Genomic DNA, 15247 nt, shown 5'->3' with positions numbered 1-15247 from the left:
GTTTATACTGTAATAAACCTGTGAAACACCAAAATGCCACTCCCTCATACACAGCAAAGCCATATACTTTTAAAGTTTTGCTTAGTTTGTGTTTATTCAGAACCCATTTATCTATTCCCCTTTAATATTTAAAAGGGCGTTGAAAAGGAAATATGAAATATATTGTAACGTCACTATTGCATTTATTATTGTTACTGTCAGGATATCAATGTGAATTTACTAATCAAACTGTGTTTTCATCTTTGTTGTCATTGTTACATTTTTGTCATTCTTTGTGATTGTTTCAGAGTTTGCAAACAGAGATTGATCACGGAGAGAATGGCAACGTTCATTAGCCAGTATAACAACAGTTGAAGCTTAAATCTGAATACCACAAATCAGCAAACCCTCCTCAAGTGAGTGACGAAATACAATACAAACAGATAACCTCACAGATAAGCAGCTTGATCATGTACCCCATGAGACAAAAGATAATTCAGCTGAGGGAAAACAACAAAACTCAGAAGTAATGAAGACAGGAGAGATTCCTGTGAAGAGGTCAGGAAAGGCAGCAAAGGAAGAAGTGACCAGAATCTTGAAAGGAGAAATATGGAACTTTTTCTTTGTCTGTGAAAGACACACTTTGACAAAGTGGACAGAATGGACACTGAAGGTGAGACAACATGCATGCAGTTGTGTAGACTGATGGTTTTGTTCTTTAAAAACATTTTTTCCCTCAAAGATACAATGAACTTTAATGGCCAATTGTCTGTAGTTATACATCTCATGAAACATGATTGGCTAGCTAGTCAGCTCCAAGGTTGGTCTATTAGGGAAGGGAGATTCTCATTTGCATTTGATTAGACAATAGCTAATCTGTAGTATATTTTAATTTCATGGGATCTTTTTGTGTTCATAAAAATGCTGGAGTTGTTGGTTGTACTTTTTTATATAACTTTAAACCATATTTCATATCATACTAGACACAAGTGTATTTTTTTATCTCATTTTCAACAGTAATAGAGTCTAATTGTACATAAATGTACATACGTGTCTTTTTTTGTTTTGTTTCTTATGTAACGGCAAACTACAAATAAAATAGGAATAATTATCACAGTTTTCTTGTTATCATTCCTAATACAATTTAAAATCTGTTCTTTAAAAACATTTTTTCCCTCAAAGATACAATGAACTTTAATGGCCAATTGTCTGTAGTTATACATCTCATGAAACATGATTGGCTAGCTAGTCAGCTCCAAGGTAGGTCTATTAGGGAAGGGAGATTCTCATTTGCATTTGATTAGACAATAGCTAATCTGTAGTATATTTTAATTTCATGGGATCTTTTTGTGTTCATAAAAATGCTGGAGTTGTTGGTCATGCGCCATTCCCGCTCTTCTTCGCGCCTGCAGCACACCGGAAATTGTCATCGCCTCATTTCTCCCTGGTGACTGTCACTTCCGTACGATCGTATTAAGCAACACGCCGTTGCGCTACACACTCACCTAGACACACTAAAGTCCAACCCGCGCTTAAAAACCGGATTAATCACACCGAAATGCATATCAAAACAGGTAAGAGGCGGCTTTAAGGTATATTTTGCTCGGTTTGGCTGGTTAATAGTGAAAGTGTTTTGTAATATGAAGTTGTTTGTGCTCGTGTAGGGCGGAATGAGACTTGTGAAACTTTTGATTCTCGATCTTTCTGATGTCACTAGCATCTTTCTTTGTTATCATTTAGATTTTTAATGATCTGAAATTATAAGCAATGGCTCTTATTTAATCCGACGTGTCGGGTTTGTTCTGCTGACCGGTGTAAAGGCGGTTGTTATGGGCGCTAAACATCCAAACACAAGCGGCCTGCTGTTAGCGTTAGCAATCTTAACACGCCAAAATCTCCTTTAAATGTCGTTAATGCTATTCTGACTCATATTTGACGATATAATAATGTCCTAGAATTACAAACACGTTTATTTTGGTCATTTAGACTATATAAAACGCGTGCCAGTATCTACGCTTTGTGTCGTTTCCAGGCTGGTGTAAACTGCGTGAATATAAGAAGTCACTGAAATACCCAAACTGTAATGAGATGTGTTATTAGTAAATGTTGTTTGAGTAGGAAATATTTTACAGATTCGTCTTAGTTTCTGTCGTTATGCCTCTCCGATTCTGCAAATGTGAATGAAGCGCCGACTAGAAATTTCCAGTGACATCTTGCTATGGCTCATTGACTCGAGACTCGTTGCTTTGCTTGGGGCGTTTGTATGCATGTGCATATATCTATCTACTAGGGATGCACCGATATGAAAATTTTGGCCGATACCGATAACCGATTATTCTTTATCCGGTAAACTGAAGTGCTCTTTTAACTTAACCAAACGCATTCTATATGAGATAAATCAGATATACATCAAATAAACACAATATTACAATGTACAATTGCACAAAAGGCTGCAAACGAACAGCGCGCATCTGAAGTGTCTCTGAAGGAAATAATGCATTATTTATCGGCTTTAAGATATCGGCCAAATTTTCTTATCAGGCCGATACCGATAACAGAAAAAATGAGCCGATATGGGCCGATACCGATATGGTGGCCGATATATCGTGCATCCCTACTATCTACTATATCTTTATTTAGTGGCTGGATAGGCAAAAATAATTATTAGATGATATTTAAAAAAACAACTCGCAGTGCAGCCTCAAAATAACAATTGTCATTGTAAATCTTTACCAATCTTTGACACTATCCTTCAAACCACTAGGTTTTAAATAATTTGTAACAAATTTTTCCCCCAAAACCATTGAAATATAATTAAATGTAGTATTGATAAATATATCTGTTATGCTGAATGCCAATGGAAGATTTATTTCACCAATTAAGTTTTACATTTTATTTTAAGTTAGGCCTATTTAAAATGGGCAAAGTTTTTATTCAGGAAATTCTATAATAGATGTTTTTAAAAATGTTTAACCAGGAATAATTATTTTTAATCAGATACTAAATGAAAAATCTTATTTAAAGGGGTCATATGATGCGATTTTAATTTTTTCCTTTCTCTTTGGAGTATATACAAGCTCTTGGTGCATAAAGAAGATCTGTAAAGTTGCAAAGACTAAAGTCTCAAATCCAAAGAGATTTTTTATAAAAGTTAAGAGTTAACCACGCCTACCTTAAAGGGCTCGTTCTAACACGCCCCCACATGTCTACATCACTATCTGGGAAAATTTGCATAACTCACTCTAGCTGCCGGCCTCCGCTCACTCTAGGCCGCCGTGTGTGACGCTGTGTTTCGTTCTGAAAGCGAAATGTAGCAGCCTAAGTGAGGTCTGTTTGTGTTCTGAGGAAGTGACAGATGCTCTGCTGTGATGAGATCTGGGAGAGGCAGTGAGAAAAAACAACTGCAAGGTGTGTATCTCCATAGCAACAAGCACAGTCTGGGACCTGGGGATGCACACGGCATCACAATGTGTCTTTGTAATAAGTGCCACCCAAAGGAGAATCGCTCGTGTGTCTGGCTCCAAAAGGACATGCACATATACCCTCTGTACACTAGGGTTGGGTACCGAACTCGGTACTTTTAAGGGTACCGTCCGAATTGCGTCGGTACTACAGAGTACCGATTAACGTTAAATCAATCGGTGCCAAATTTCGGTACCTGAGAACGCATCTGGACGCATACGCTACATAGAGAAAAGAGAGACCCTGTGACGTGATGTCCCCCCTGCAACTCGTTCAAACAACACACAGGGCAAGCCGAAATGTTCTGAAGTGTGGTTACATTTCTAGGGCCATATGGTTTCTGCGAAAACGCGGACGGGAGTAGGGCCCTATTGTTCAAAATGTTGAAATTGAGACTTTTGGACTTATTTTTTTTATACTGAAATAAATGTTTTTGTAATTACACAGAGTAAGGTACCGAAATTCAGGTACCGATACTGGTTCCGTACCGGTTAAAATGTGAAAGGTACCCAACCCTAAGTATAAGTCATTATAATCCGTAATTATGTCCCCACTGGATGCAACAAATGCCTCGTTTATAATGGGTTTGAATGTTTTTGTCTCGTCGCTCTGGCCGGGACAGGGCATCACAGTATGGTAGGGGCGTAACATTTCCGTCACATGCTTGAGGTATTCGGCCAATCACAACGCACTGGATAGCTGGCCAATCAGAGCACACATCGCTTTTCAGACCGATGAGCTTTGTAAAAATCGACGCGTTTCAGAAAAGCGAGGCATAGAGGAGAAACAATAATGTACAGTATGTGGAAAATAATGTGTTTTTTAAACTTTAAACCGCATAAACACATTTCATTACACCAAATACACAAATGTTCTTTTTAGCAACATCATATGACCCCTTTAACATTTATGATGTGGGTTGTTTTTCATAACTACTATGTGTTATAACTGTTGGTTTCTTTTAAAATACACTGATCTGGCCATGAAAATAGCCATGCATGCTGCTATGGCAATAAAATTAAATAAATATAAAGTCACTTTTGTAAATTGAATTTGATGCAAACACCAAAATGTGAATAAAGCAGCTGGGAGAAATCGTTAGAAGAGTTAATATGGCTGAGATTGCATTAGAAACTCAAGGTTTTGGACATTCTAACATGTTTCATAACAGTTTGCATGTTTTATCATTGAATAATTTCATCTGATTTTTTCATTAGGTACTTGGGAGTCAAGCAATGCAGTGTGCGAGTCCGACCCCTTGTGTGATCCAGCCGTCCTAGTGTCACCCCCTAAACCCGAACCGCAAATCCGAAACCGTCGCCTCTCCCCCGGCTCTGGCAGCTGCGGTGGGGGAGGAGGAGGCTGTTCCTCTGGGATGGATAAACGTCAAGCCTCACCGAGTAGCCTGGAAGGTTCTCTGAATGGGGTAGGTCACACCCAGACCTTCATGTCGAGAGAGCGTCGCGTCCCAAATAAATCAAGAAGCTTTCGGCGTGACGGCCCGAGACCAGGGCCACGTTCGGATGAGAGACACTCCAGAACCGGACAGAAAGAACGGTGGGTAGACAACAGCCTGTCTTTGCTCAAACCTCCACCTGCTTTCCCAGTGAAGGACAGTCCCGCCAAATTGCAGCCGGCCGTCAGCTACGCCTCCAAGGTGAAGGCAGGGGGAGGTTCTGCTGGGGCGGCCGAAGAGCCCCCTGGTATCGGGGTTTTGCTGCAGAACCAGTGGGGACTCAGCTTCATCAGCGATGGCCCGGAGGCAGATGTTCCCCAGAAGAAAACTCCGGATCTCCACCCAATTGCTGGAGAGGTTACTGTAAAACCGACCCATGCCTCTTCAGAGTCTCTGCCCGGACAGGTCACGAGAGGCTCAGAGAGTTCAGAGGAGCTGCTGCTTAGCTGTCGCCACCTGGAGGAAGCATTGGAGTATCACACACAAGGTAATGCGATACATTTAAGGTTGCAAAAGGCTTTCTCGTTTGTATTCCTTAACTCAGAGTAATTGTTTTTGATCCGCAGAATGGAAAGCAATATTATGGAGACAAAAACAAGGTTGGTGTTTGACTATTTTTATTCATCTCCATTAGGGCCACATGATATGTCAAAATTAAATCAGTATCTCGATATGGCTATTGTTAAATCACACCGACTGTGATTATTTAATTAAATATATATGCTACAGGCTTCAGAGTGGCTCTGCCTGTCAGCATCTCTGGCTCTGTTGAAAACGCCAGACTACATGCTGTTTGCATGCAAAAGAACACAGTTCTGAGTTTCGTTCTGAAACCTGGCAGAATATGGATCAATTTTCTGGCAACCTGTCAAAAAAAAACCTTGATGGTTTAACATTTGAAAATGAAGGAATTAATACATAAATGTTGGTATTGTAATTTTACAGTTATTATTAAATACTTCATTAAATACTAGATTTTACTTAAGGTTACAATGTTGTAGTGCATATCTTATTTTGTTTGATATTTAATTATGATCACAATAAAATCACAGTTTATTATTATTTTTTATTTAATCAAAATCACAATTTTTATCTTAAATTATTTTATTAATTTACTTTAAATATTACAATCCATTTCTTATTTTGTTTATTATTTATCACAATAAGATTGTGTCATTATTATTTTAGTCATTTTATAGAATTGGTCAAAAACCAATATTCAGAATATTCCCTATGAAAACTCAAGGGAAGATATAACTTGTAACAGTTGATTATTAAAAGAGGTTTGAGTTAGTTCTTGTAAAGAGTAAACAAACAAGTAAATAAATGTTTATTTATTTAGATATCTTATCTGGTAATCTAAGTCTAATCTAATAAGTAATCTGGTAAACGTTCCTGTATTTTTTAAACTAAATATCGCAATGTCAAGTCACCTTTGTTTATATAGCGCTTTTAACAATACAGATTGTGTCAGAGCAGCTTTACAGTATCAAATAGCAATGTCCGTTTTCTTCCAATATTATATAGCCCTACTATCCATAAAACAAGCAGAATGACTATTTTTAGATCATTTTCACTATTTTTACGGGCTTGCTTTGTTTTTCAGACCCTGCAAAGGTTGTTTGGTACAAGAATGCCCCGGAGTTGCCTGCCTAGCACACACTAACACATCTCCACAAACACACACACACACACACACACCCCGCACTCAGGTTCTCATCCCCTCAACGTTTCTGCCGAGACACTTTAGGACTTGTTCCCCTATGAAGATAGATGTCTTGGACTTCTCGGTTGCCTTACAACAGAGTCTGCCTCAGGCGCAGAGTCCCTCTGCATACCTCTGTCATTTTAATGGTGGGGAATCATCTCTTTTAAGGATAAAAAGCTGAAATTTTATTTCAGTGAACTGCAGTTTTACAGTTAAAAATCCCTTTTATTCTTCCCTTGTTCCTACTTGTGTGCAAGTGGTTAAATCAAGCACTTTCTGACCTGTAGTTGAACACATCATCCCTTTCTCTAAAGACAGCTCGTTTTTAGAACCAAATCCAGAATGTCTTCATCAGTCTTCCCTCCGGTGATAATCCCTTTCTTGCCACACAAATTGTTCTCATGAAGTTTACAGAGGTGCCATTGGCACATTATGGCAGCACCTTCAAATGTCTATTGGTCTTAATGCTGTTTTTAATATATATTTCACCCAGATTGAATGTCGGTCATAAATCCTAATAGGAATCCGTTGCCATGTATGACCAATTTTTTGTTTTTTTTAGAAACATGCAAATAATTGACACTGGAAGATGTTCTGAGATTTAATCGAACAGTGTTGCATAATAAAAATGAATAAACTTGTTAAAATATTTCATGATCTTTTGGTTTTTGTATAAATCTATAGGAAAATAAAAATGTGGATATTTAGTATTTCAGTAATTAATCTATTATCCATTTTCCAAATCACTTTTTCTATGTAGAGTCACAGGGTGTTTCAGAAACACACCTGAAAATCTGCTGTATTGAGTAATCTTGCTGATTTACCACCAGTACTTAATTTTAGAGCTGTCATGTTGTCAATCAGCCTAAAAACACAAAGTGCTGAAAATTCACTCACCTTCAGGCTATCCCCGGTGTAGAGGAGTTTGTTTCTTCATCAGAACAGATTGAGAAATTTTTAATTGCATCACTTGGTCAGCAGTGGGTCCTCTGCAATGAATGGGTGCCGTCAGAATGAGAGTCCAAATAGCTGATAAAAACATCACAATAATCCACACCACTCCAGTCTATCAATTTACGTCCGTCAAGATTTTTTATCAGCTGTTTGGACTCCCATTCTGATGGCACCCATTCATTGTATAGGATCAAATGGTGAGCAAGTGATGTAATGCTACATTTCTATAGATCTGTTCTCATGAAGAAACAAACTCCTCTACATCCTGGATGGCCAGAGAGTGAGTACATTGTTTTTAGGATATTTCAATTTTTGGATGAACTTCCTTTAGTGATGTATAATGTAATTGTGAGTTTAATACTGCTTTTATACAGCACTTCACCACATCATAAATAATCAATGATCAAATGATTTGAAGCTTTAGGTCAATAGGTCTTGTTTTATTCAGTGTTTTAACAAAAATATTAGACAATTCTCCTTTAACCGAGATATAAAAATACTTCAGTTCCCAATGTAAAAATGAATATTGCATGAGGATGAATAATGGGATCAATGAGTACAACTTGACTTTAGTGCAACTGAAATTCCTAAATAACCAGATCCAAACATCAGTCCCGCCATGTGACCTCCACTTCATCTGTTCTGTACCTAAAAACAAAATAGACAATTAATAAATGATCACGTCACAGCTAAACAAGAAAAAAACCTCTTCTCTTGGGTCTATATTTAATCTCAGCATGCAATGGAAAATCATTGGGCTAATGATGAAAATAGCATGGTTATCTGTGACACAAAGTCACATGTGCACAAAGCAAAACGTTTTATTAAAGGAAAAACAAAAATATTTATGAGGGTTTTGATGTGAGAGACAACAGGGAATAGAATTTTTCACTGGAGGAAGCGTTATTATGAATTATGGATCTTTTAAATTGTAATGTCTTTATAAAGGATGTGCTTATTTTCAAACACAGCTTTTCACTTCATAAGGCATTGATGGACTGGAGTCATGTGCATTACTTTATTGTGATGTTTTTATCAACTGTTTGGACTCATTCTGATGGCACCCATTCACTGCAGAGGATCCATTCATGGGCAAGTGATGTAATGCTAAATTTCTCCAAATCTGTTCTAATGTTTCTGATGGCTATTTGTTAAATTGCTTACCTTTGTGTAATCCAGGAGTCTGATAGCTCTGTGACGTGACCAGAGCGGAACATTTCCCATCCGGCCTGTGCGATCATTGCTCCATTGTCTATACAAAATCTACGATTTAACATGAAGAGATTAAAAACCACTGAATCTGAATGTCGTGAGTTATTTCAGCAGTGACCAACGAAAAGCCATTCATGTTTATTACCTCTCATCTGTGGCAAAAAGTCGAGCACCTCTCTCCTTACACATGACCCCCATCATCTCCTGCAGTCGCAGGTTACCTGCAAAAAAGCGTATGCTTAGATGCTGACAAAACTGCAATACAGAGACCCAGTCTTTTCTAAGAGACGAATGTAAACAAATGAGCATAAAAACACTTACAGCCGACTCCACCGACGATCAGAACCTCCTGAGAGCCGCAGTGAGCCATGGCTCTTTCTGTGATCTCCACCAGCATAGCGAACAGAGTCTCCTGTCAATCCCATTATTTTTAGTCACTTTTCATAATCATAAATTAATGTGTCTTATTGGAAGCATAGTGAGCACAGGTTCAAGTACATACTTGTAGGGAGAAACACAAATCCTCAGGCATACATTGACCTGTACTCAACAGTTTGTGAGCGGCATCCTGCATGTGAACATAATTATTGAAATTGAAAGAAGTGTAAACAGAATTTAAAGACATCTCCCAGTCATCCATCTCACCTCTATATAGGACAAAATCCCAGAATATGACACATCCATACCCTTCACTGTATACGGCAGATCTATATACTTGGTGCCCCTGAAGAATGAATGTGCATATTAACATCTATCAAACAAATGCTTTTACACAAATTAGGTATGTTAAAGTACATGGAAACTCACTTCTTTGCCATCTGTTCAATGTTGTAACCAGGACTGGGATCATTTGATATCTGTGAATGCAGGTGAAAATTGTAATCTTAAATTTACATACATTTTAGACAAATCATAGGTATATTTTCCAATCCTCCACAGAAAAAAATACAGAAACATACCAACTAAACATAAGGCTCTATAAATGAGTGATGTTGGGTTCTTGAACGAATCGTTCTTTTGAGCCGGTTCACAAATCGAACTGAATTGAACTTTAGTTCCGGGTTGATGATGCAGGACACACAGCCGAAGTAGCACGTCCAACTCAAAAAGAACCGAATGAGCCGGTTCAATCAACTGTCGAAGTTTGCCGAGGACTCAACAAGAAACGAATGAGCCGTGGCGAAGTTTGCCGAAGATTCTGATGAGTGAGTTGACAATACTGTGCAAGCCTGAGGAGCGTACTGGAAATATGCTTGTTAATTATGACTGTTATTAATTTACATTTTATTAAAACCTCAAAAAACCTTTCTGTCGAGTGATGTAAATAAATTTTACAATAGTTTATTGTGCATGCATATTATATTTAAAGTTGCTTAAGGGAGTTTATAAGACTGGTTTATTCATCCTTTATACTGTAGACCTGTAGAACATATTGATGCGTTTGTGCATCAATGTCTGTTATGTGAGCTGTGGATGTGAAACGTTTAGGAATCTTTTCCAAGTTGTAGGCTAGTCAATATTGGTCAGTCAGTCGTATCTGAGGATCCGTGAATGAAACTGTGACCACAAACACCATTAACTTAAGTGAATTATATGGCAATAATCAGCAATATGCTTTCACACAAATAACTTTATTTTTGAATGTTTCAATATGCGTTGACAACAATGACTTATTTTAATTTTTCATTGATACAACACTGAGTTGTTAGAAAAGAAATGCGTAGAGACGTTATTGCTTGATGAGGTCAGGAACCGATGAATCTGCTTTTTGAACCGGTTCAATGAGCTGAACTGTCCGAGAAGTACCGGTTCGCGGAAATGAATCGGACTTTGCATCACTACTATAAATGTACTACTTAATTTTCTTATTAACGTATTTTTAATTACTGACCTTGATGACCCTGGCGAACCGGTCAAGGCAGTTTCCAACAGCAATATCAATAGTTTCTCCAAATATTCTGTAACGGCGTTCAGAATATGCAATAACCTGTAGAAACAAAATAGAGAATTCATGTTTGTTAATGTTAAAAGAAATGTGAGAGTGTCAATGTAATTCAAGGATATTGATATGTCTGCTCGATGTAATTGTGAAAACAAATTAAGAAATCTTATCTAATCTTCACTTCTCAATTCTTACCTGAGTATTTCCGCCACTCACATACAGAACAGTGGGGTTTTGGGCATTGGTGAACAAACGGCCCATTTCTATGTGCCCAATACAGTGGTTTACCCCCAACAATGGCTTCCCCCACAACTGGGCAACTGTCCTGGCCACAATCGCCACTGTCACCAGAGGAGCCCCCATTCCAGGCCCTGTACAACAGGACATCTCTTATAAGCGGAGTAATGTGGAAAAATGCACAGTGTATCACAGGTAAGTAAGAAATATTATTCACCTTTAGTGTACGCCACACAGTCAATATCTGCAGCTTTCAGCCCTGCTTCATTTAGTGCCTCCTGGAGCACAGTGAGAATCACACTACGATGGTGCTTGGCCGTCTCACCAGGTAGGAACCCTGAGAAGATCACAAGAGAGAAATTTAAAAATAGTACTGCAGAAGCATGGTGGCAGTTTTTAAATAAAGATGACACAGTCCATTAGAGGTAACGATTGGTCTAATGATCTCACCTTGGCCAGGTGGGGTGATGTAAGTGCGCCTGGGGTTTGACAGAACTTCCCCATCTCTGATGATACCCACACCAATCTTATTAGCGCTGCCCTCAAATCCAATCACCACAGTCATGGTTTCTGCTGGGAGAATAAACACAAAATACTGGGACACTGTTACACAATGTCTACCATGTTTTCCTCAAAATCAATTTCTTTATGTCTTAATGTCAATACTGCAAAAGTGCGAGTGTGTTTTTAAAAGTTTTTTTTTTATTTTCTACATTCAATTTTACATTTAAATTTAAATCTGTTATGTCTGGCTGTTAGAGGTCTGCGACACATGCTGCTGGATAAAACTGATCATTAATAACATTAATAATTGTTGAATTGTCGGGATTGTCATGTTTTGGGTTAATTATAATAACTTGTATACTAATAATTATATTTTTGTTTTATCTTATCTTTATTTAGCACTGCTTCTCCACTCTTACCGCACACTCGCTGGTTGTAGGACCATAACAACAGCTAACATGGCTTTTACTAAATGCCTGGATGAAATTGATGGGAATGTTAGTGCTAACAATTTAAGAAATGTATATAAATATATTTTAAAGCTAATATTTTTCAATAATTTTATATACAAATGCATAATATATATATATATATACATATATATATATATATATATATATATAAAAACGTTTAGTCTTTAGTTTTAGTCAGGCAATAGCTCAGACATGCGCCTCATGCACATTGCAGCAAGCTTCGGCTTCCCCTCGAGCAGTTCATAGTTCTGCACAGATCGAGGTTTCATTATAAACTCAACTAACGATTAAAGTGTTAGGTAAGAAAGAGCTTTTTGTATATAATGAAATGCTAATTTATATTTAAAGAGTTCTCAGCGCGGTCAATATAAATGTGTCTATTATAAACGCAGAGCGCGCGAGCCATTTGTTCTTATTGTTTCATTCATTCAGGCCGCACTTTTGGCCAACGTTCAAACGTGGCTAATGTATATTCATTCCTTATTGCAGCATACTGCAAGCTCATGCATTTTGGTTTATGCAGTTCACGCATTTTATGTAAGTGATTTAATCACTTGTGTGCGAGCTATATAAGTTTAACAGCCTTTGTTTTGAGAGGTTTGCAGTGACCGATGCATTGAACACATTCCATTGCGCATGTCCTTTCTTGTAGGTGTTCGTGTGTGTGCTGTCAGTTTCTTACGTGTGTGTGGTCTTAAAAAAACTGTAAGCATGCCTAAAAGAGCCAAGAAGAACGAAGAAGCTGTCGAGGGGGAGACTGGCAATGGAGCTGGTACAGAGTTTTAATACGATATTTAAAAAAAAGTTTGCATCTTCACAAAGTGCATCAGATAACATGGAGTTTTCTATCACAGAACCTGCAAAGAAAGAGAAAAAGGGGAAGGAGCCAGAGTCCCCAATTCTGTATGAAGATCCTCCAGCTAAGATGACCGGTAAGGATGGTCGTGCGTCCAACATGAAGATCACCTCCTGGAATGTGGACGGTCTGCGCGCGTGGGTCAGAAAGAATGGCCTTGATGTGAGAATTCAACATACAAGACATTGATTGTGTTTTGCATGTACTGCATGGTCCTAGTTGTGCAGTCTAGCCAGTCTCTGTGTCTTTATTTAGTATTTTTGTGTGTCTATATCAGATTGGTAGAGGTATGGACACTTCAATTTCTTTGTTTTTTGTCTGTTTGCAGTGGGTGCGTAAGGAGGATCCAGATGTGCTGTGTCTGCAGGAGACTAAGTGTGCTGAGAAAGCCCTGCCATCTGAGGTCACTGACATGCCTGAGTATCCACACAAGTACTGGGCTGCATCAGAGGATAAGGAGGGTTACAGCGGAGTCGCCATGCTCTGCAAGACTGAACCGCTCAATGTCACCTATGGTATTGGTAAGTGTCTTTTTTTCCCCCATATTTATACGGATTTCAATATTGTATGACCCATGTGAATTGCATAATCTCCATCTATGCAACGGCTGTGTTTCACTTATAGTATGCATTTAAAAACACAATGCAAACAACAACCATGTTTCCAAATTTGTAATCAGAATTGTTTATAAATCTTTTGCCAGCAAAGTTGATTTAAGGTCTCCCTGCAGTTTGCAAACAAAATAAAAGCACTATGTTTGAACACAAAGAAATTAAGATGGCTATTTTAATTTGAGGTGTGTCCTACTATACTAAAATTACTATTATTAATAGAAGTAGTAGTAATAGGAGTATTTATATACTTGTTTTTATTTTACAGTACAATAGTTTTATTGCAAGGTCATATTTCTTAAGTTTTATAATTTTTAATTATAATATTAATGTTGTTAGTAGTAGTAGTATATACTTATATTTTACATTACAATAGTAGTATTGCAATAGTCATGTATTTCTTTATTGATTTCATTATGAAATCAATCTTTTAAATCTCATTCTGCCTCAATATAGGTAAAGAGGAACATGATAAAGAAGGTCGGGTTATCACTGCTGAGTTTCCATCTTTCTTCCTGGTCACGGCGTATGTGCCTAATGCCAGTCGTGGTTTGGTGCGACTCGACTACCGTAAGACCTGGGATGTGGATTTCCGGGCCTACCTGAGTGGCTTGGACCAGCGCAAGCCCCTGGTGCTGTGTGGAGATCTGAATGTGGCCCACCAAGAGATTGATCTCAAAAACCCCAAGGGTAACCGCAAGAACGCAGGCTTCACCCCTGAGGAACGGGAGGGCTTCACCCAACTTCTGGAGGCTGGTTTTACTGACAGTTTTCGAGAGCTGTATCGGGAACAAGCCAATGCCTACACCTTCTGGACCTACATGATGAATGCTCGAGCCAAAAACGTCGGCTGGCGTTTGGACTACTTTTTGCTGTCGTCCGCCTTGCTCCCAGGTCTGTGTGACAGCAAGATCCGAAACACAGCCATGGGAAGTGACCACTGCCCTATTACCTTGTATTTGGCAGTGTAGATCAGGTTTCTCAGGGCCCCAAGCTTTTCAGTTTCATTTACATCTGCACAGACACATAAGGATCTAGTCCTGTTAGTCCTAGAATAGTATTTCCTTTCTAAAAACCAAATACAGGCCCACATGCAGACACACATTGAAAGGACTCGTGGATAAATTGTTTTGCAATTTTGGTTCATTCTGCTGTTATTGGTCGCCTGAAATCAGATTTTGACACTAAAATATCACTAACAATCATAATTTCAAGCTCTTATCCCACTTTATATTTGCAATGTTTAAAAAAAAAAAACTCAGACTGTCTAAATGACAAACACTGCCAAACTTATCAGTGTTGATTATATCAAAATGTTTTGAAGCTTGTAAAAATCCTTGACCTGCAAGGATATATGATGTGTCTGATTTGTATGAAATTAAAGATCTTTGGATTTTGTCTTTGGTGCTATTTTAACCTCTGGATTTTACATTACTCTCGACTTAGTGAAGTTAGTGGTGGTTAAATGTTACATATGCCACTTAGTTTCAAAAGACCAATGCTTTTGCTTATGTGCAGTTTTTTTCCCCCCAGAGTGTGTGTCTGTAGCCATTTTTCCGATTTTGAAATAAAGTAGTTTATAAAAAAAGAATTAGTCTCTGGTCTTATTTTCATTTTGAAGTTACACCATATAACTCTAAGGAACGAACATGTTTTAAGTATAATACTTTTCTTCGGTTGTTACTGTACAAATGAAAAAGAAGCTGATTACAATGTATTTATGCATATATTAAACAGTCATGAGTCTATATTTTAAAAGAAGGTGAAAATAGTTTCGTTTGTAACAACACGTAGGCCTACAAATTTGATACTGTAGTCCAAACTGCTCCTAAGAGCTAAGAAGTGCGAAAATG

The 15247-nt window shown here is 38.0% G+C and overlaps 3 protein-coding genes across 5 annotated transcripts; 2 read left to right on the top strand and 1 right to left on the bottom strand.

Moving 5' to 3' along the window:
- The first annotated feature begins 1367 nt into the window (after positions 1 to 1367).
- LOC107583983 (uncharacterized) lies at positions 1368 to 7090 on the top strand. The gene is made up of 4 exons (XM_016270374.1): positions 1368 to 1553; positions 4659 to 5384; positions 5464 to 5496; positions 6504 to 7090. Exons 1-4 carry the CDS (start codon positions 1538 to 1540, stop codon positions 6551 to 6553), a joined length of 825 nt encoding a protein of 274 aa, XP_016125860.1. The 5' UTR covers positions 1368 to 1537; the 3' UTR covers positions 6554 to 7090.
- An 899-nt stretch (positions 7091 to 7989) lies between these two features.
- On the bottom strand, positions 7990 to 11944 carry LOC107583976 (probable tRNA N6-adenosine threonylcarbamoyltransferase). 2 transcript variants are annotated; one of them, XM_016270367.1, is made up of 12 exons: positions 11874 to 11944; positions 11401 to 11523; positions 11168 to 11287; positions 10909 to 11084; positions 10663 to 10758; positions 9579 to 9628; positions 9417 to 9495; positions 9274 to 9339; positions 9093 to 9183; positions 8917 to 8992; positions 8724 to 8822; positions 7990 to 8207 (listed from the first exon to the last, which is right to left on the bottom strand). In XM_016270367.1, the coding sequence occupies exons 2-12, from the start codon at positions 11513 to 11515 to the stop codon at positions 8168 to 8170; spliced, it is 1008 nt and encodes a 335-aa protein (XP_016125853.1). In that variant the 5' UTR covers positions 11516 to 11523; positions 11874 to 11944; the 3' UTR covers positions 7990 to 8167. The 2 variants fall into 2 exon arrangements, with proteins under 2 accessions (XP_016125853.1, XP_016125852.1); XM_016270366.1 differs by having other exon boundaries at positions 11401 to 11520; positions 11874 to 11941.
- Positions 11945 to 12118: 174 nt separating this feature from the next.
- apex1 (APEX nuclease (multifunctional DNA repair enzyme) 1) lies at positions 12119 to 14969 on the top strand. 2 transcript variants are annotated; one of them, XM_016270360.1, is made up of 6 exons: positions 12119 to 12226; positions 12417 to 12464; positions 12580 to 12699; positions 12782 to 12945; positions 13112 to 13304; positions 13851 to 14969. In XM_016270360.1, the coding sequence occupies exons 2-6, from the start codon at positions 12431 to 12433 to the stop codon at positions 14363 to 14365; spliced, it is 1026 nt and encodes a 341-aa protein (XP_016125846.1). In that variant the 5' UTR covers positions 12119 to 12226; positions 12417 to 12430; the 3' UTR covers positions 14366 to 14969. The 2 variants fall into 2 exon arrangements, with proteins under 2 accessions (XP_016125846.1, XP_016125847.1); XM_016270361.1 differs by lacking the exon at positions 12417 to 12464.
- The last annotated feature ends 278 nt before the right edge of the window (positions 14970 to 15247 follow it).

This window comes from Sinocyclocheilus grahami, unplaced genomic scaffold (assembly GCF_001515645.1).
Source record: "Sinocyclocheilus grahami isolate Dianchi unplaced genomic scaffold, SAMN03320097.WGS_v1.1 scaffold56.1, whole genome shotgun sequence".
Classification (NCBI taxonomy): Eukaryota; Metazoa; Chordata; class Actinopteri; order Cypriniformes; family Cyprinidae; genus Sinocyclocheilus; species Sinocyclocheilus grahami.
This window is presented reverse-complemented; position numbering and strand designations above follow the sequence as displayed.